Source organism: Jaculus jaculus, chromosome 10 (assembly GCF_020740685.1).
Source record: "Jaculus jaculus isolate mJacJac1 chromosome 10, mJacJac1.mat.Y.cur, whole genome shotgun sequence".
NCBI classification, from domain to species: domain Eukaryota; kingdom Metazoa; phylum Chordata; class Mammalia; order Rodentia; family Dipodidae; genus Jaculus; species Jaculus jaculus.
This window is the reverse complement of record NC_059111.1, coordinates 20,210,509-20,230,726: the sequence shown is the minus strand read 5'-3', so window position 1 is coordinate 20,230,726 and position 20,218 is coordinate 20,210,509. Positions and strand designations below refer to the sequence as shown.

Here is a 20,218-nt window from a genome sequence, read left to right as displayed (position 1 = left end):
TATTTTTATGTACAATTTTAATGGATTCTGCCAAATGGCTTTCTTTTCTCACTGCTGAGGATCAAACCCAAGCAACATCACCAGCCCTCCAGACAATATTTTAAAGTGTGTAAATACCTATGTATCTATAGCAGTTCAGTGAAGTCACTAAGTGTTCCTCGTCCTGAGCAACACCTCGTGGTGTGAGTCCTTTCAGTATTAGCCACCACAGAGGGCAACAATGGAGTCTCATAGTTTTATCTGAACTTTTCTGAAGACTGATATTAACAACCACTTTCAAATATCTAATAGCTACCTGTACAGTAACATGAAAATAGCTTAAGTCTATACATAAATGAGGGTGGGTGAACGTCAATGAAATTCAAGTTATAGGAAACAAATGTGACTCACATAAAATTTGCATATACTACAAAATCTTCTTCTGGTATTTTAAACCACTAAAAAATGTGTAATGGGGAGCTGGAGAGATGGCTTAGTGGTTAAGGGGCTTGCCTGCAAAGTCTAAGGACCCATCTTCAATCTCTCTCCAGATACCATGTTAACCAGATGCACAAACATGAGGCAAGCACAAGGTCACACATGCCCACTTGGTGGCATAAGCATCTGGAGTTCAACTTCAGTGGCTGAGGCCCTGGCACACCAATTCTCTCTTTAAAAAAAGTGTAATGAGGGCTGGAGATATGACTTAGCAGCAAAGATGCTTGTCTACAAGGCCAAAAAACCTAGGTTCAATTCCCCAGAACCCACATAAGCCAGATGTACAAGGTGGCACATGCATCTGGAGTTCATTTACAGGGGCTGGAGGCCCTAGTGTGCCCATTCTCTCCCTCTCTATCTGCCTCTTTGTTTCTCTCTCTCAAATAAATAAAATAGTATGCATCAACTGCATTCTGTTCACAGTCTATTCCAAAAGCTATAGTTTGCCCAAACCTGTGTAGATAAAAAGACTTTCACCACGTTATAGATGAAGTCTTGGTAGGGGCTTATCAAAATTGTTAGTGTCTGCAAAGACCAACTTTAGACTGCTATCACTCTGCTTTAAATGCTTATATTTCATTAACTTTTGCTCTTGTCATTATTTTTTTGTTTAAATTTATCTCTCTTTGCTTTCTTAGGTTAATACTTAAATCACTGAGTTTAAAAAAAAAATTATTTGCAAGGAGAAAGAAAACATGTAAGCAAGCATGGGTGTGGCAAGGCCTCTTGTTACTGCAAACAAATCCCAGATGCATGCACCACTTTGTTCATTTGGCTTTATGTGGGTACTGGGGAATCGAATCTGAGCCATCAGGTGTTGAAAGCAAGTTGCTTTAACAAGTAAGCCGTCTCTCCAGTCCCCCAAATCATTGATTTTTGAGCCTTTTATATTTGTATATAGATATGTATACTCTAAGCATTTCACAAGTTTTGATAGTTTCTATCTGTATTCATAATATTTTCTAATTTTTGTTACTTCTTTTCTGAGGCATAGATTATTGCAAAATGATGTAATATATTTCTAAGCACTAAAATTATTTATTTGTTCTATACAGCATCATACAAATGTCTGTATTATTTGTGAACCGTGCTGAGATTGAACCAGGGCCTTATGCATGCTAGGCAAGCACTCTACCGCTAAGTTATACCCCAGCCACACAAAGCTCCTGGACAGCCCAACTGCCCTGTACTCTTCCGTGTTCCTGCTTCTACTCTGCACTTGTTTGTGTGGGCTTTTGTCTGGATCTATTAGTGACTGAATGTGATCACTATGACAAGGGTTTGTGCAACTACAATAGTGTCCACTTTTGCTTTACATGTTTTGAGATTATACCCATGTGTAAAATGTTTTTATCTTTTGAAATGTTTTAAAGCTGGGTGTGATTGCTCATCCCTGTATTTGGCAGGCTGAGGTCAGAGGACTGCTACAAGATCAAGGTTAGCCTGGTCTACAGAGTAAGACCTTAGCTCAATAACTAATGTTTTCAAATATTTTCATTTATTTATTAGAGACAGAGGGAGAGAGGAAGAGAGAGTGAGCAAGAGAGAGAGAGAGAGAGAGAATGGGCACACCAGGGCTTCTAGCCACTGCAAACAAACTCCAGATATATGCGCCATGATATGCATCTGGCTAACGTGGGACCTGGAGAACTGAACCTGAGTCCTTAGGCTTCACAGACATGCATGTGCCTTAACCACTAAGCGTCTCTCTAGCCCAAGTATTCGAAATTTTAATTAGAAAGCTTTCAATTAAGTAAAACTATAGATGTTATATATATATATATATATATATATATATATGTATATGAACATTTTAAAATGGCTAAGTTTAATTAATAGTCTCTCACATAAGTTTTTGTGGTCAGAACACTGAAAATCTACTGTCTCAACAACTTTTAAGCATATACAATATACTGTACCCATCCCATACGCTTTCTGTGAGTTTGACTTATTTTAGATTCCAGATACAATCAGATCATGTTAAATTCTTAGCATAATATCCTGCAGTTTCATCTTTTTTTTTCTTTTGCTTTTTTTTTTTGGAGGTAAGGTCTCACTGTAGCCCAGGCTGATGGGAAATTCACTCTGTAGTCCCAGGCTGGCCTCTACCTCACAGCAATCCTCCTACCCCTGCTTCCCAAGTGCCAGGATTAAAGGTGTGCGCCACCATGCTGTCATTCGTTCATTACTGATAAGCACCTCAGTTGACTTTGTGTCTTGGCCTTTGGGAAGAGTGCTTCAGTTACCACGGAAGGCTAGCTATCTCATTTGCCATGGATACATGTCCACAGAAAGAATCTCCAGACTATGCGTAGCTTCCCTCAGTTTAGGTTTTGACAAGCCTTCACGTGGGTGCTTTCCCAATGACGATTCAGAAAGAGTTCCCTTTTCTCTTTTTGATAACTGCCATCCTAGCAAGTGTGAGTTAAGACCTCACTGAAAATAGAGCTTGAACTTAAATTTCTTTGGTTATTAGTGCTGAACAATTTTTCATATTCCTGTCAGCCATTTCTGCGTCTCTAGAATATATCTTCTCATGTCTTTTGCTCATTTTAAAAAACTGGACTGTTCTCATTAGTGAGTTGAGTTCCCTATGTATTTTGGATCTCAACCCCTTACCAGATGTATGACTTATAAACATTTTCCCTCTTCCATATGTTGTCTCTTCACTCCTTTATTTATTTTATTTTATTTTATTGGTTCTTCAAAGTAGGGTATCACTGTAGCCCAGAGACCTGAAACTCACTATGTAGTCTCAGGGTGGCCTCGAACTCATGGCAATCCTCCTACTTCTGCCTCCTGAGTGCTGGGACTAAAGGCGTGCACCACCACACCTAGCTACTCCTTTATTCTCTTGCCCTACAGTTTTTCAGCTTGTTGCAATGCTGTCTATCTTCCTACCTACCTTCTCATTTACGTGTAAGCCTTTACATACCTTGTACCACAAGTTCTGCTTGAGCTTCAATCGTCTCGTTTCCATTGTCAGCTATGCAGAGGTAAGCCCCTGCGTCCTCCTCAGTGACACCACTGATCTCCAGGCTCCCACCCGCCAACACCACCAGCCTTTCAGAGCTGTAGAAAAGATGATATTTATACAGTTCAATGTGAGGAAAATAACACCTGAGAAACTCTTCCTGTAAAATAGAAAAACATTCCAACAGCAATACTATGGATGGCTACAAATGGACTGAGATGAATATGTCAGGATTCAGTTTATATTTGCCTTGATCATATTTCACATGCCCATAGAGACCACAGACACAAATCAAATGTCACAGTCTCTCGTACTCCAGCTATCTCCACAGGGACACCACTTCTGTGACCATTTCACTATTCCCAGCCTCTCCCATCTCCCTGCTCGGACCAGCTCTTGGGAAATTATGTAATTTTGGATTTGGAATCAATATGAGACTTACTACCACAGCTATGTCACACTGAGATTACTAACAGGAAGGAAAATAAAGAGGGCAAAATGTCAACCAGAAACAGCAAGTCATGAGATGACAGCGCCGTTTTGAAAGCTTCCTGTGGTGGCACAGCTGGAATAGGAAGGTGAAAGAATGGAATGGCTGCCAGAGAACAGCTCTCTGGGTGTGACACAGTGCACATATCAGTCACCATCAGGCCACTAGCAACAAAGATGTTGGTGAACACTTATCCAAATCTACAGATGATAGAAATACATTTAAACAAAAAAATAATAATCCTTACAGAGGAAGAAACCACAAATTAATTTTTTTTCTTGATTTTTCAAGGTAGGGTTTCACTCTAGTTCAGGCTGACCTGGAATTCACTACGGAGTCTCAGGGTGGCCTCGAACTCACGGCGATCCTCCTACCTCTGCCTCCCAAGTGCTAGGATTAAAGGCATGCGCCACCACGCCTGGCTACAAATTAATTATTTTTATGATGTGAACAAGTTTCATTATTTGGAAAATTACAAACTAAATCTGATATAAAGCAAGAAGTAATTGACCTAAACCAAGGAATCTAAGTAACTATACAAGTATATAGTTAAAACTGCTCCTTTAAAGGTCACTTTCACAGAAAACATAAATGTGAAATATAGAACCAAATGTTACAGCACAATAGCAAAAACACATGGATATTCTCTTCTTAAACTATGCTAGTAGTGGCTAGATTTTTCTTCCAAATCATAATATTGTAACACTTAATATGCTTAGCAAAAAAATCTTTCAATATAACTTGGCTTTACATATACATTTCTTATATAGAGAAGAGTCAGAGAAAAAGATCAGTATCTACATTTATAATTCTCATTCTAAGTATATAAAATGCTATTTGGAGGTTGGAGAGATGGCTTAGTGGTTAAGGTGCTTGCCTGCAAAGCCAAAGGACCAAGGTTCAATTCCCTAGAACACATGTAAGTCAGATGTACAAGGTGATGCATGGGTCTGGAATCTGTTTGCAGTGACTGTAGGCCCTGGTGTGCCCATTCTCTTCCTCTCTATTTCTTTCCCTCTCATAAATAAATACATAAATAAATATTTTTAAAATGCTATTTGGACCAAAATTTCAGTACATCTGATACATAAGCCTAGGCAGTAAAATTTGAGAATTTGTTACAGAGAGAGAGAGAGAGAGAGAGAGAGAGAGAGAGAGAGAGAGAGAGAGAGAGAGAGATTATGTTTCTAGACACAGAAAACCAAGATCAGGTATGGGTATGATGATGTCTTCGAGAAATAATATTCTGCAAGGTCATGTTAACTTTTATCAAGTGACCTTCTTATTGAAAACATCTCAGTCATCACTTTAATTCCAACTTCACAGGATGGAGTAGAGAAGAACAGCAACGTAGCGTGACAATGACGTAGAAAAGTAAGGGCACACGGGGTGACAGTGGAGTGGAGAGGTAAGGGCACACAGGCTAGAAAGAAAGTAGGAAGGAAGTATAGGCAGAAGTTGGTAAATGAGGGAATATTAAAAAGGAAGCCATGTAATACTGAAAGTGTCCTCGTGTGGCTGGTGACCATAAAAAGAACAATCTGCCTGCATTCCACTTTGAAGGCTGCTCACCAGTGGACAAAACAAACGTCTCTTCCCATATCTTCCTATGGAACCACATAAAGTGAGACTGCTAACCTCTGATTTACTCATGTGAGAAGCACAAGACCTGCTCAGTCCAAATCAAATGGCCACTAACTACATGGGGTTAGGACTACCTGAAATGTGGTCAGTGTGACTGAGGCACTTGACTTAATTTTAATGCATAAGCAGAAGCAGTGTCAAATACTCTCCACTAAATACAAATGATTATTTTGCTAAAACTCCATTGCACACTAAGAAGCATAAAATATTGGTGCTAAATGAAGTATTAATATTATACTTAGGACGCACACACTTTTTTAGCATAGCTACCAGAAAACCTCATGCGGCGGGCATTACATTTTTACTGGACAGTACTACTGTAGAAAAGAGGTTTTCAGCTGAGGATGATTTCATTCCTCAAGGAGCACCTGCGTTATTTAGATGTATTTTTGGTTATCACAATTGGGACATGGTTTTGGCATCTACAGGGAAGAAGCCAGTGATGAAAACACCTACATAGAGGAAGGCAGCTATACTCTGGAAACAAAACATGCCAAACTACTTCTCCATCACCATCATTCCAGTCTTCTTGTGGGAATACAATGGAAGAAATTATCCATTAAAGAAGAAAGAAGAAATGGAGCTGGAGAGATGGCTTAGTGGTTAAGGCACTTGCATGCAAAGCCTAAGGACCCAGGTTCGATTCCCCAGGACCTCCTTAAACCAGATGCACAAGGTGGTGTGTGCATCTGGAGTTCATATGCAGTGGCTGGAAGCCCTAGAATACCCATTCTCTCTAGTTGCCTCTTTTTTTCTTTTCTTTTTATTTATTTGAGAGAGAGAGAGAGATAAAGAGAATGGGCATGCCAGGGCCACCAGCTGCTGCAAATGAACTCTAGATGCATGTACCACCTTGTGCACCTGGCTGACATGGGTGCTGGGGAATGAAACCTGGGTCTTTTGGCTTTGCAGGCAAGCACCTTAATCACTAAGCCATCTCTCCAGGACTCCCCCTCAAATAAATAAAAGTTCTTTTAAAAAGAGATATATAAGATGATTAGTGATAACACAGAAAGCTTTCATAGAAGACACATATCATGTAAATGTAGCAGAAAGCTGGTGTGACTGAAGTATACTGAAGCTTCAGAAGAAATAAACAGAATAATATCTTACTCTCTTGAAGGCATGTTTTTTCCCTTTAAGTACCCTAATGATTACAGCATATAAACATGTCACAAGGATGACATATGAACATTGAAATTTGTTTTAAAAAACTAGTCATTTTTAAATTAATCAATAGTCCCAAAGAAGATTAGACCAAGCTTAAGTGAAGGCTAAAAAGGGCTTTTAGGTGCACAGCATTTACCTTTCTATGTCAAGTGTTTCCTGGTTTTTCATCCATTTAATGGCTGGCATAGGGAGTCCTGAGGCGACACATGGCAACACTGCGCTCTGACCAACAACTCGGACAGTGGAAGAAGGTCGCATCAAAAATACCAAGTTTGGCGTTTCCTCAGCATCTAAAAGGAATTTAAATAGAAGAATGATTTAACTAAAAGGCAAAGCACTCCAATGCTTTAACCATGTGAATTCCTTTTGCCTCTGTGGCTTTAGATGGCAAAATAAGCAAGTAATACAAGCAAATTCCATGGAAATTAGCGAACATGTGCTAAACAATTTTGATATGCAAAGCATTATGCTAGGTTCTTACAAGTCTTAAAGATGTGTAAATTAGAATTCCAGAGTGCTTACTTACCAAATGAGAGAGACCTGACATGAATCCTGTTTACATGATAATGGAAGTGCCGCGTGAGTGGACCAAAAGATGAGAGACTGAGCTAGCTCAGTACCGGGGTACCCTCCCTCCTCATGGGATCTGAGGGGTCTCCTTGCCTTTCTTGTACCTGTTATTTCTGAAAACCTTTCTGAGTTTCATCTTTTTGTCTGTTAGCCATTTGATTTTACAATAGAGCATCCATCTAGTTACCACTGTATTCGTCTATCTACGATTCAGGTATTAAAATTTATATAGTTGTCTCTCATGGATATATGGCAAGGAGAGACTCGTTGGTAAGATAAAGTTCTCTGCTTTAAAAAGGTAATGTTTATGTTGAGTTTTGAGATAAAGTGACCATTCTCAGGCAGAGATGTAACTCCTGTCCCTATTCACGGAAGAGTGGAAAGCTTAGGCTTTCAAGATGAGACAACTGGAGAGAGAAACTGCTGGCTTCTCAAGGCTGATACCAACCTGCTCCCAGCTTCCATAACCAACAACAAAACAGGTTTCTAGGACTGAAACCGACTCACCTCTGCCTCTTAACCAACACAACCCAAAGCAGTGCTTTCTCAAGAGCTCCGTAGGAGATCGGCACTTAGCTCTGCTCAAGAAGATCAGCAAGTAGGGTTCTCTTACTTAAATAAACCAAATACTAGCACTGTGCTCTTGCTTCAGGCAACAGGGAGGTCTCCGGCTCTAACACTGTAAACCTTGTTTCCTTGACTGATGTCAAGCAAGTCAGGAGGTAGCTCAGAGGAGGTTACCATGGGGCAACAGTTCCTTTTCTCCGCTTGCCATTGCTTAGATTCACTCAATCAAATTTTGGTAGAATTTATTCAGCAAATTCATAACAAAGATTTTGATTGGCTCCTGTGTGCAGGAACCATTCATGGCAGCCAACAAAAGGTCTCCACTCTCCTGGAGATGGCACACTAGGGGGAGGACAATCATTTAGATATGCCATTCTTAAGTAAAACATTTTTAAGTAAAACGGAGGAGGAAGAAAGACACATTAAGTGTAGAAATGGAAGACTGTCATATTCAAGATAGACTCACTACTTAGTAAAATGATATCTAAGTAGAGAGGAAACAGTGAGCCACAGATATGGGAATCCAGGCAGAGCAGATGCCAAGTAGAGAGGCACTAGGAGCATAAGGTGGTCCCGATGACAAGAGAGAGGACAAGGATGGGAGAAGGATTGAGACTGAAGAGAGGGAAGTGGCATTATGATTATATAAAGCCTCATAGTCCAAGAACTTGAGCTGTGGAGGACACAGGCCCTATTAGGGAGTTGTGAACAAAGGCTAGCTGCAGCTTCTGAGAATACCAAGGCCAGGAATGACACGGGCAGGGATGGTAGCAAAGGGTCGCATTTTAAGAAATCAGTTCGAGGCCCAACAGGAACACTTTCAAAAGCAGTACTTCATCACACTGGTCTCACTCTGCAAACCATCATATATTTTACAAAACAGAAACAAAACACCTCTGCCCAAACAAGCCTAACTCTATTCTTAACAGCAAGAGGCCAGAGGGACCACAGGGAGCTACAAATGAGAAAGCAGGCTTGAGAAGCAGCCACACAGCTGGAAAAATACACACCAAGCTGATGGTCAGGAGAAGTGGGAAGGGCAGACATGATGAGAAGACAAAAACAAAGACTGAGAGAGAAGCTGAGTCTACATTAAAATGGGAACAGACCATGGAGATCCAACACTCTGGTTTTCCAGTGTCTCCATGTTAAGTCACGACCAACCACTCCCTTCTGTGAGCTAGCCTGAGCAAGTCTCTTTGATTGGTTTTCTAAATAAAAAGAACTGATCTCTCTCTCCTCTCTTTAAAAAAAAAAAAAAAGAAAAAGAAAAAAAAAACCTAAAAAGCACCCTATTATGGGAAGGGAGGGAATGAAGGGTTGTCAGAAGACTCAGGGCTGTCTGGGCAAGGTGGTACAGACCTGTTATCCGAGCACTTGTGAGGTAGAAACAAGAGATCAGGAGTTCAAGATCAACCTTGGCTAAAGTCAGTTTGAGACTCAGTATATGTAAGACTATGCCTCAAAAAACAAACTAGGCGGGTGTGGTGGCGCATGCCTTTAATACCAGCAGTTGGGAGGCAGAGGTAGGGGGATTGCTGAGAGTTCAAGGCCACCCTGAGACTATATAGTGAGTTCCAGGTCAGGCTGGACTAGTGTGAGATACCTCAAAAAACAAACAAACAAAAAAAACTAGATACAAGGGTAATTTTGTTCTGACCAAAAAGAATGCCACTAGATGCTGAACCTACTTTGTTACTCAGTATTTTTATTTATTATATTTGGGGTTTTTGAGACATAGCTGTATTATATAGACAAGGATGGCCTTGAACTCATTCTGTAGCCCAGACCAGCCTCAAACTTCTGGCGATCCTCTTGCCTCAGCCTCCCAAATGCTGGGGATACAAGTATGTTCCAACATACACAGCTTACTTGATAAATTTTTAACAATACATTAACAGACGTTATGGCACATTTCCTTCTTTTTACCCCTTTAAAAAAACAGAGAAATTACATTGACAATAAGGTCACACCACATGTTAATAGTCTGTTAAGAGAAATCATAGCAGAACAACTCCACCACGTATCCACACAAACCCCGCAGCGTTGATGAGTTCACACCTGGGAGAACTTTCAACTCGGCTTCCTCGCTGTACTTGGGGGGCCCACCACTTTCCACCATGCAGCGGTAGAGTCCCCCATCTCCTTCAGTCACGTTGCTGAGAACCAGCGTTCCACCCGGAAGTTTGACAACTCTGTCATCCAGAAGAAGAGGCTGTCTGTTCTGTTCCCACCGCACAAATGGGACCAAATCTGCATTGACTTCACAATTCAAAATGGCACTGCTCCCAACATAAACTGAGGAAGGTTCTGGTTGGCTGGTAAATCTTGGAAGACCTGGACAGTAAAGGAAAAGAAAAAGAAGTCATTATTACTTTAAACTATAGTCATCATGGAGACCAGAACCACATCAGCTCACGTGATCACAACATAGGGCAGAATCAAGGTCAACAAGAAGGTCTATGGGTTTGGGAAATAACTACAAAAATGTACGGAGCAAGTAAGTAAAGAAATTAAGGATAATGAGTCAGATTCCTCACAAATCAAGATGCAGAGTTAGGAAGGATACGGGTAGAGTAAATACTAAGGTACTGGCCCAGGATGAAGGTACTTATAAATTGACAGTTCTTTTTTTTTAATGAGAGAGCTAGGGTGAAAGAAAAAGAACAAGATAGACAAGGAGAGATACAGTGCCCTCCAGCCACTACAATCAAACTCCAGATGCGTGCACCACCTTATGTGAATGGATAATTTTGTGTGCATGCATCACCTTGTGCATCTGGCATATGTGGGTTCTGGGGAGTTGAACATGGGTACTTGGGCTTCACAAACACTGCTAAGCCATCTCTCCAGACCTGTTACGGTTTTGTATATAACTGTAGTTATAAACATTTATAGATATGAAATTATGCATGAAGATGTATATATTTCATATATAGCTAGTATCTATACATTAATATTTACATAAATCCCTATATAGTCTCTAGCCCTGCACACAGAGAGCTGAGAATCACTGTCTTTCCAGTAGCAGTAAGAACCCCCCCGCCAAAAAAAAATCAGATTTCAAGACTTTCTCTTCTTGTTTTTACTTATCTGTGCATGTACGCATACACAACAAGGTCTCTTTCTGTGTATACCTGGCCACCAGGCTTTTAGTAGAGAAAAATTGCATAGAGCATCTTAAGTAATAAAAGTCAGTATTACATTATATACTTTAGAATGTACACTGAGAACACTACATTACTTCTTCAATATTTCTCCCCCAAATGTAAAATCTGAATCACAGGGAAATCTGATGAGGAAAAAGTGAGGGCCTGCAGCTGGACGTGGTGGCACACTCCTTTAATCCTAGCACTTGGGAGGCAAAGGTAGGAGGAACATTTTGAGTTCAAGGCTACCCTGAGACTACACAGTACATAACAAATTCCAGGTCAGCTTGGGCTAGAGTGAGACCCAACCTCGGAAACCTCGGAGGGCTTGCTGCACATCTGAAGAGCATAACAGATTCAACTGTTAAGTGACACATGTTATTATAGATCAAAACGAAAACAAGGAGGGTAAGGTTTCTGCTTTTCTTTTTTGCAACAAGAAACATTAGAGACAACCTATAAAATCTAAATCAAATGGCAGTACTGTATTAAGAGTAATTTCCTGGGCTGGAGAGATGGCTTAGCAGTTAAGTGCTTGCCTGTGAAGCCTAAGGACCCTGGTTCGAGGCTTGATTCCCCAGGACCCATGTTAGCCAGATGCATAAGGGGGTGTACACATCTGGAGTTCACTTGCAATGGTTGGAAGCCCTGGTGTGCCCATTCTCTCTCCCTCTCCCTCCCCCCCTCCCTCTCCCCCCCCCTTTCTCTCTCTATTGCTCTCAAATAAGTAAAAATAAACAACAACAAAAAAAGAGTAATTTCCTGGCTTTGATGAATGCCTGTGGTCATTTAGAAGAACACCTATGTTTTCAGGAAAAAGACACTGACATTACTTGGTAGAGGTACTGGTTTAACATGTTTGAAACTTATTATTCTTAATGGTTTAGGAGAAAATGTATATTTAAGAAGTGGCAACAGATGTGATACAATGTTAACAACTGGGATATCAGGAAGGTATGGAAGGTATGAAAGATGCATGAGATTCCTTGGTTCTTTCTTAACAATTATTCTCTGAATTTGCTTCAGAATAAACTGTTAACCAAAAACAGTGGCCCTAAAGACTCTTAAGATACTACAGAACATAGTGGCTAAGAGCATCAGCCACTCTATTTTTCATGGCTGTACGAAGAGTGGTAAGTTACTTGACATCTAAGCTTCAGTTTCCTCTATTAGGTAAATAAAAACAACAAGCCTCATAAATAATTTATGGTATAATAAAAAATACTCAACTACCTACTATTTTTAACATCTTATAAGTGATTCTGACGTTCCCAGAACACAATAAAATTTTGCTTTAGAGTTGAGGAAACAAGATGTGCGTAACAACTTCTGGGTTTTCTACATTTATGATAATGAATTAATTCAAATGACAACACACAGGTTTTCTTGCCTTGCTGCAAGTTTTCCCTTATTTTTATTTCAAGGTGATTCTCTTCTTTTTCAAGGTAATTCATAAAGGAAAGAACTAAAGGTAATATTTTCCAAACATTTATTTAGTAAGAAACCAGGAAATCAAGAAAAGGAGGATATTGCTTAAGATAAACATAGACTCTCATAAAGTTACAGGGAAAAGAAATCAACAAATTAAACCAAGAACTGGATTCAATTTATTTTTATTTATTTATTTGAGAGCGACAGACAAAGAAAGAGGCAGAGAGAGAGAGAATGGGCATGCCAGGGCTTCCAGCCACTGCAAACGAACTCCAGATGCATGTGCCCCCTTGTGCATCTGGCTAAAGTGGGTCCTGGGGAATGGAGCCTCAAACCGGGGTCCTTAGGCTTCACAGGCAAGTGCTTAACTGCTAAGCCATCTCTCCAACCCTCAATTTTTTTTTAAGTAAAAAAATACTCCTTCCTGAGGTCTCATGAAAATGAGTAAGAGTAAGCCCACAACAACATATGGGGAATTGGCAGGCAAGAAATTTCAAAAAGTTTCTGAATAGAGAAAGCAGATGGAGAAACTAGTAACTGACATATCAAGACAAGCAGAGAAGGCCTCGGCTTCCTGAGTTCTGCTGCCTCTGGAGAACTGCAGGAGAAAGAGAGTGGGAGGAAGACATGGAGTTGGCAAGAAGGGATCAACTATGTCTTTAGACTACCCCACTCCTCAACCTTTGGGTATAAAACACGCACAGCCAGGCTACTCACCAGGCATGAAAGCAGAAACCCTTGCTGTGGAGAAATGAGTCAGCCAAGAGAAAGCAGCCTCATATTTAATCCTATGAACCATCTTCTTAAGGTTCTTTCAAAAAATTTCCTGCTTGCTAGACTTGACTAGAATCAACTTTACTGATTACAAACAAAAACAAAAACATCTAGTCTTGTAGAATGATAAATTTACTACTATCTTATTTTAAAACATTTTAGGGGTTGGAGAGAGGGCTTAGAGGTTAAGGTGCTTGCCTGTGAAGCCCAAGGGCTATGCTTGACTCTCCAGATCCCACGTAAGTCAGATGCACACGTGAGGCAAGCGCAAGGTTGCACATGCCCACTAGGTGGCACAAGCGTCTGCAGTGCGACTGTGGTGGCTGAGGCCCTGGCGTACCAATTCCCTCTTTTTCTCTCTCTCTAAAAGAAAAATAAGCAGGGTGTGTTGGCACACACCTTTAATCCCAGCACTCAGAAGGCTCAGAAAGGAGAATCACTGTGAGTTCAAGGCCACTCTGAGACTACATACTGAATTTCAGGTCAGCCTGGGCTAGAGTGAGACCCTACCTCAAAAAACTAAGACAAATAATATAAACATTTTGAGATATAATCTATATACTATGAAGTTTCCCACTTGAAGTATACAACTCAACATAGTTAATGTGTGAACAGGCTGTGTAATCAGCTCCACCGCCTAATTCCACAATCTTTTATCATCCCCAGTAGAAACTGTATTCACTTGCACTCCCTGCACTTCCTTACTCCCATACCCCCTCATTGCCAGGTAACCCTAGGAAACCAATCTACCTTCCAGCTCTACAAATTTGCCTATTCTGGACACATACATATCAGCTCATAAAAGTGTGTGGTGTTTATGACTAGCTTCCTTAATTTATCATGTTTCTATAGTTTGTCCAAGTTGTCACAGTACATTAGAACTCCATTCTTTATTGCTGAAGGAAAGTACATGCAATGAAGAGTTCATGGTTTGATTATCTATTCCTCATTTACTGGACAGTTAGAGGTTATTTCTCCTTTGGGGGGGTTATAGATAATGCTGCTATGAACAGCAGTCACATGCAAATGATTGCGCAGATCTATGTTCTCATTTCTCTTAAGAAGAATTTCTGGGTGGTAAATCTATAGTTAACATTTTGAGGAAATGTCAAGCTGACAATTTTTAAATTACACACACACCGACAGAAGGGTCATCTTCATCTGCCAGTAGAGAAGGAACAAAAAAGGCCAGAAAAGAAGAGAACTTAGAACTGCCGGTGCTAAGACTGTGGTCAGGGTGCTAAGGGGCATGAGAAATGAGTACCATTCCTCTGCAGAGCCTAAGGACCCAGGTTCGATTCCCCAGTACCCACATAAGCAGATGCACAAGGTGGCACATGCATCAGGAGTTTGTTTGCAGTGGCTGAAGGCCCTGGTGCATCCATTTTCTATCTGCCCCCACTCAAATAATTAAATCATAAAATTGAAAGAAAATTAAAGCCATTAGCATGACTCAACTCTCCTACATAATTCCTTCTGTCACTTCCAAGCTAAAAAGAAAGAAAAAACAGCTCAATAGTTCTGATATCCACTTTGAGCCAGACAAGTGGAAAAGTACTAGTTTACACTATATAGGAGTAAGCAAATCCTAGGGTACTTCATACATACAAGTATATGCACAGCGGACGTGTTAAATGTAAATGACTTGTTACCAATTAAATAAAAACACCAGGATAATATCACTCTTATTTAGATTTCATCTTGATAAGCACTGAAAATGCATATAAATTACTTAACAAAACCTACCTGCTACCGTGAGCTTGGCTGTTCTGCTGACAATCGTTCCAAGACTATCAACAGTGGCCACACACTGATAGTGGCCTTCATCAGGCTTATTGTGTTTGGAATGTACCACACTGCTGATAAACAAAGACCCATCCGGGAGAAGCTGGCGTCGATCATCCGACGCTAGGTTTAAAAAAGTCCCATCTTTTTTCCATTCAATTTTCGGAGAAGGCTCAGAATATGCTGAACAGTTCAATGTCACGGAAGAGCCTCGAGTTGAGAGTGTATCCACGGGCTCCACCAGAAAATAAAATGGAGTGAAGGTTCGAACACTGGCTCCTGCAAAAAATAAAAAAGCTAAAATGTAACATGTGTAAAGTTATTATAAATTGGTTGCTCTTTGAAATGTCTTAAGAAATTTACTTCTAGGCTAGAGAGATGGTGTAGTGGTAAAGGTGCTTCCTTGCCCGTGAAGCCTATGGACCCAGGTTAGATTCCCCAGTACCCACATAATGGCACATATGTCTGGAGTTCATTTACAGTAGCTGGAGGCCCTGGCGTGCCCATTCTTTCCCCCTACCCTGCCTCTTTCTCTCTCTAATAAGTAAATAAAATTTAAAAATATATTTTAAAAATTTACTTCTACGAAGCAAGCAAAATTTGATTCATTTAGACCATCTTTAAAAAAAAAACCTTCTGAGCTGGGCATGGTGGTGCACACCTTTAATCCCAGCACTCGGAAGGCAGAGGTAGGAGGATTGCCTTGAGTTTGAGGCCACCCTGAAACTTCATAGTGAATTCCATATCAGCCTGGGCTAGAATGAGACCCTACCTCAAAAAAGAAAAATAAAAACTTCTGAGTCAAGCCCTATTAGATAATATGAGTATCTAATCAAAGTTTTATTTGAAATTCTCATGGTGGGGTTTACAAATATTTTAAAAATATAGTATTCAAAGTGAAATTTTCTTTTTAAAATTTTTATTTATTTATTTGCAAGGAAAGAAAAGAGAGGAAGGGAAGGGAAGGAAGGGAAGGAAGGGGAGGGAGGAGAGGGGACAGAAGGAAAAAGGAGTGGAGGCAAGGGGAAGGGAGGAAAGAAGAGAGGGAAGAGGACAGGAGGAGAGGAGACAGGAAAGAGAGAATGGGCGTTCCAGGGCCTCCAACTGCTGCAAATGAACTTTAGGAGCATGTACCACTTTGTGCATCTGGCTTTATGTGCATAGTAGGAACTCAAACCCAGCTCTTTAAGCACCTTAACTGCTGAGCCATCTCGCCAGGCCCAAAGAGAAATTTTCTAAAGAACATGAAGGAGGAAAATGTATTTTTGTTAATAAGATATCTTTTATATTTATTAACTATTTGCAGTCCTTTCATAAATTCAATATGCACCCTTTTTGCCAATTTTTAGTGGATTACTCATCTCCAATCTGTGCTCATAACTCTCACGTATTCCAAATACCCTCTTTTCCATTTGTTGCAATTAAGACATGTTATTTTATTTTATTATTTTATTTGAGAGACAGAGAGAGAGAGAGAGAGACTTGGTGTGCCAGGGCCTCAGCCACAGCAATCAAACTCCAGACCCTTGTGCCACCCAGTGTGCGTGTGCAACACTGTGCTTGCCTCACCTTTGTGTGTGTGGCTTATGTGGGATCTGGAGAGAGATCAAACATGGGAGCCATCTCTCCAGCCCATAAGACATTTTAAATTACAGAAAATTAAATGTTCTTGGGAAGGGGTTTGTCTATCCCAAGATTTCCTTTTGTTTTAGCCTTGTTATGTTAATTTTGTCATTTCATTTTCTATATTTAATTTCCATTCAGAACACATTCTGATTAAAAAGCACAGGAGAGCTCATTCTAATCTTTCTAAGCCTTTGGCCAGTACTTTGAACATCAGAAAGATAAAAAAAAGAAATTGTCAGGAAAACCTTCTGCTGTAATCATGTATCTCAGCCAGGCAAAGCTTTCCAACTAAAAGCTTCACTTCATGTGTGTGTTGTGTGCCCTTAAGCTACCATGTGAAAGACAGAGGAGAATGCGGGGGGGGGGGGGGGGGTGTCCTCAACCGCTCATCACGTCTCCTTGAGACTGTCTCTCTAGACCTAAAGCTGCCATTTATTGTTCCAATTGGCTCAACACGAGACCCAGGGATTCTCTGATCTCTGCACCCCCCCCCCCACAGGACTGGGGTTACAGAAGTGTGCGGTCATGCCCAGTTGTTTACATGGGTGCTAGGGAATTGAACTCAGGGCAAATCAGGCCCTCAAGCTTGCATGAGAAGTACTCTTACCTGCTGAGCCATCTCTCTACACCACAAAAATGTCAAATATACTAAAAAAATACCTACTAATTTGCCTGTAAACAACAAATGTCAAGGCAGGACACCAAGAATGTTTTTCAAGAACGATGAGATGGCTTAGTGGTTAAGGAGCTCGTCTATGAAATATAAAGACCCAGGTTCAACCCCCCAGAACCTATGTAAGCCAGATGCACATGGTGGGGCATGTGTCTGGAGTGAGTTTGCAGGGACTAGAGGCCCTCGCATACCCATATTCTCATTCTCTATCTCTCTCTAATAAATAAATAAACAATTATTTTTGAAAAGGACATTTTTCATATATATTCAAGACCACCTTATACAATTTGCATTATGAACTGAAGGATGACTGATTCCATATTATAAAAGGAGTGTCTGGCTCTAAATAGATATGAAACATTGGCAGAAGGGGGGAAGACTCAATTGTTTAACCCGAGGGGATGGCTGCATGGTTAAAAGTGCTTGCTGTATAAGCATGAGGACCTGAGTATGGGTGGCCAGAACCCACATAAAGCCAGACATGTAGTGTGCATCTGTAATCCCAGTGCCCCCACAGGAAGATGAGAGGTGGAGACTGGAGAGTGCCCAGGTCCTCCCGAGCCAGCTAACCTGGTGTATGCAGCAATGAACGAAAAACACGGTGGGAAGGCGAGGAGGGACAGCAAAGGTACGAAGGCAGAATTCAGGCCTCCCAGGCACGTCCCTCACCACACACAGTTTCTCAGCACTTACAACTCTAAGCAAATTCCAATTCCAGTTACGCCAATTAGACTAATCACTTCTCCCAAGCATGACAAGAGGGTACTTACAAAGTGTCAGGCCCCCATCCCTGTTTGATGAGGACTATAAAAGGTGTTTGTCAAGTTTACAAACTTTTGAAAATGAGCTTAGGAATTTTTGAAAAGTATCCATCAGTTATTTACCTGTTCCTGTTAAAATTTCTATGGCATTTACTGGAACTAATCAAAACAAAAACAAGATATAAGCAAACAGGAAATACTAAACTATCTCTCTTGTTGTTTTTACTCCTTCCTATATTACTAATGTTTTTTGTTTGTTTGTTTGTTTGTTTTCTGAGGTAGGGTCTCACTAAATCCTAGGCTGACCTGGAATTCACTATGTAGTCTCAGGGTAGCCTTGAACTCACAGCGATTGTCCTACCTCTGCCTCCCAAGTGCTGGGATTAAAGGCGTGTGTCAACACACACACTAACTAATGCATTTTTATACCACCTGAATTTAACACAGAAACTTTAAAGAGCTCAATGTATTAGAATCAATCAAAATATACAAGTTAACAATTTAAAATATTTTACTACAGATATTAACAACCCAATGTTAATATTTAAAAATAATAGGATGTGGGATGGAGAGATGGTTTAGGGGTTAAGACGCTTGCCTGTGAAGCCTAAGGACTCTTGTTTGACTCTCCAGGTCCCACATAAGCCAGATACACAAGGTGATGCAGTGCACAAGGTCACACATGCACACAAGGTGGTGCACACGTCTGGAGTTCAAATGTAGTGGTTAGAGGCCCTGGCGTGCCAATTCTCTATCTATCTATCTGTCCATCCATCCATCCATCCATCCATCCATCCATCCATCCATCCACTCATCCATCATCTTTTGTTCTCTCACATTAAAAAGAAAAGGCTAGTCTGTTGGGCTTGCCTCAAAGAAGAAGAAATAACAATGACAGGGCAGGGGAGATAGCTCAGTGGGCAAGTGGGCTTGCTAAGCATGTGCAAGGACCTGAGTTCAATCCTCAGCAGTCAGGTAAAAAGCTAAGTGTGGCTGCATACACCCACAACCTGATGTCCTCCTCTGGCCTCCACATTCAGGGGTACACATCTACATATACACCAGCAGACACACACACACACACACACACTCTCTCTCTCTCTCTCTCTCTCTCTCTCTCTCTCTCACACACACACACAGACACATATGCACACATACTAAATTTTTTTTATTTCAAAAAATAGTCTCAGTACAAAACTTGGCTGTTTAAAAAATACCAAAAGAAGCCAAGCAAGTGGAGCACATCTGTAATCTCAGCATTTAGAAGGGGAAGGAGGATGTAAAATGAGAAGTTCAAGTACATGAGGCCAGTCTGAGCTATGAGTCACAAATAAATAAAACCAAATGATAACTGTGACAATTTACAGTTTAAAATTCTATTCTGCCTTGCCTTCTATTTAAAAAAAAAATAAAAACTATACCTATATTCCATGCCCTTCATGCTGTTTATTATTCATTCATTAGTTTTTGGAGACATAGCCTCACGTAGCCCAAGCTGGCCTTGTATTTCTGATCTCCTACCACAACCCCCCAGCTGCTGGCATACAGGCATGTGCCACCACACCAAGTTTAGTTTAGAGCCGGGGGCGCTGGCGCACGCCTTTAATCCCAGCACTTGGGAGGCAGAAGTAAGAGGATCACCATGAGTTCCAGGACACCCTGAGGCTACAGAATAAATTCCAGGTCAACCTGAGCTAGAGAGAGACCCTAGCTCTATAAACCAAAATAAATAAATAAATAAATAAGTAAATAAGTAAATAATTCAACTGAAATTACTTCCAGCTCCGCACAGATTTTTGCATGGCACTTGCTTTTTAATCACAATCATCAAAAAGCCATCAGAGCCATGAGATCAAGGTGGCAAAAGCATGTATGACAAATTCTTCTGAGCTCGATGTCTGCAGCGTCCACCAGATGCTGCTCTTTCCCTAGAAAGTCTGCAATGCTCCTTGAGAGCTCTCTGTGGGCCTTGGGTTATGACTTGAAATGCAGTTTGTGAACTGCCAGCTACAATCTACAATGCTAGTACTTTTATAACTGCATCAGCAGTACCCACCTAGCCCAGGGGACACACTACGTGACACAGAGAGTTTCTAGAGCCGCCCACGGGTGAACGTGTTAGGGGGA

The 20,218-nt window shown here is 40.8% G+C and overlaps 1 protein-coding gene across 8 annotated transcripts in view; it reads right to left on the bottom strand.

Moving 5' to 3' along the window:
• Neo1 (neogenin 1) overlaps positions 1-20,218 on the bottom strand; it is a 185,834-nt gene that overhangs the window by 107,555 nt on the left and 58,061 nt on the right. For all 8 annotated transcript variants that reach the window (XM_004666708.2, XM_045160440.1, XM_045160436.1 and 5 more), the window contains exons 2-5: positions 14,993-15,310; positions 9,954-10,229; positions 6,892-7,045; positions 3,413-3,549 (exon numbers count right to left, since the gene is read on the bottom strand). In XM_004666708.2, the coding sequence (XP_004666765.2) occupies positions 3,413-3,549; positions 6,892-7,045; positions 9,954-10,229; positions 14,993-15,310 (885 nt within the window). The remainder of the gene's footprint in view (positions 1-3,412; positions 3,550-6,891; positions 7,046-9,953; positions 10,230-14,992; positions 15,311-20,218) is intronic.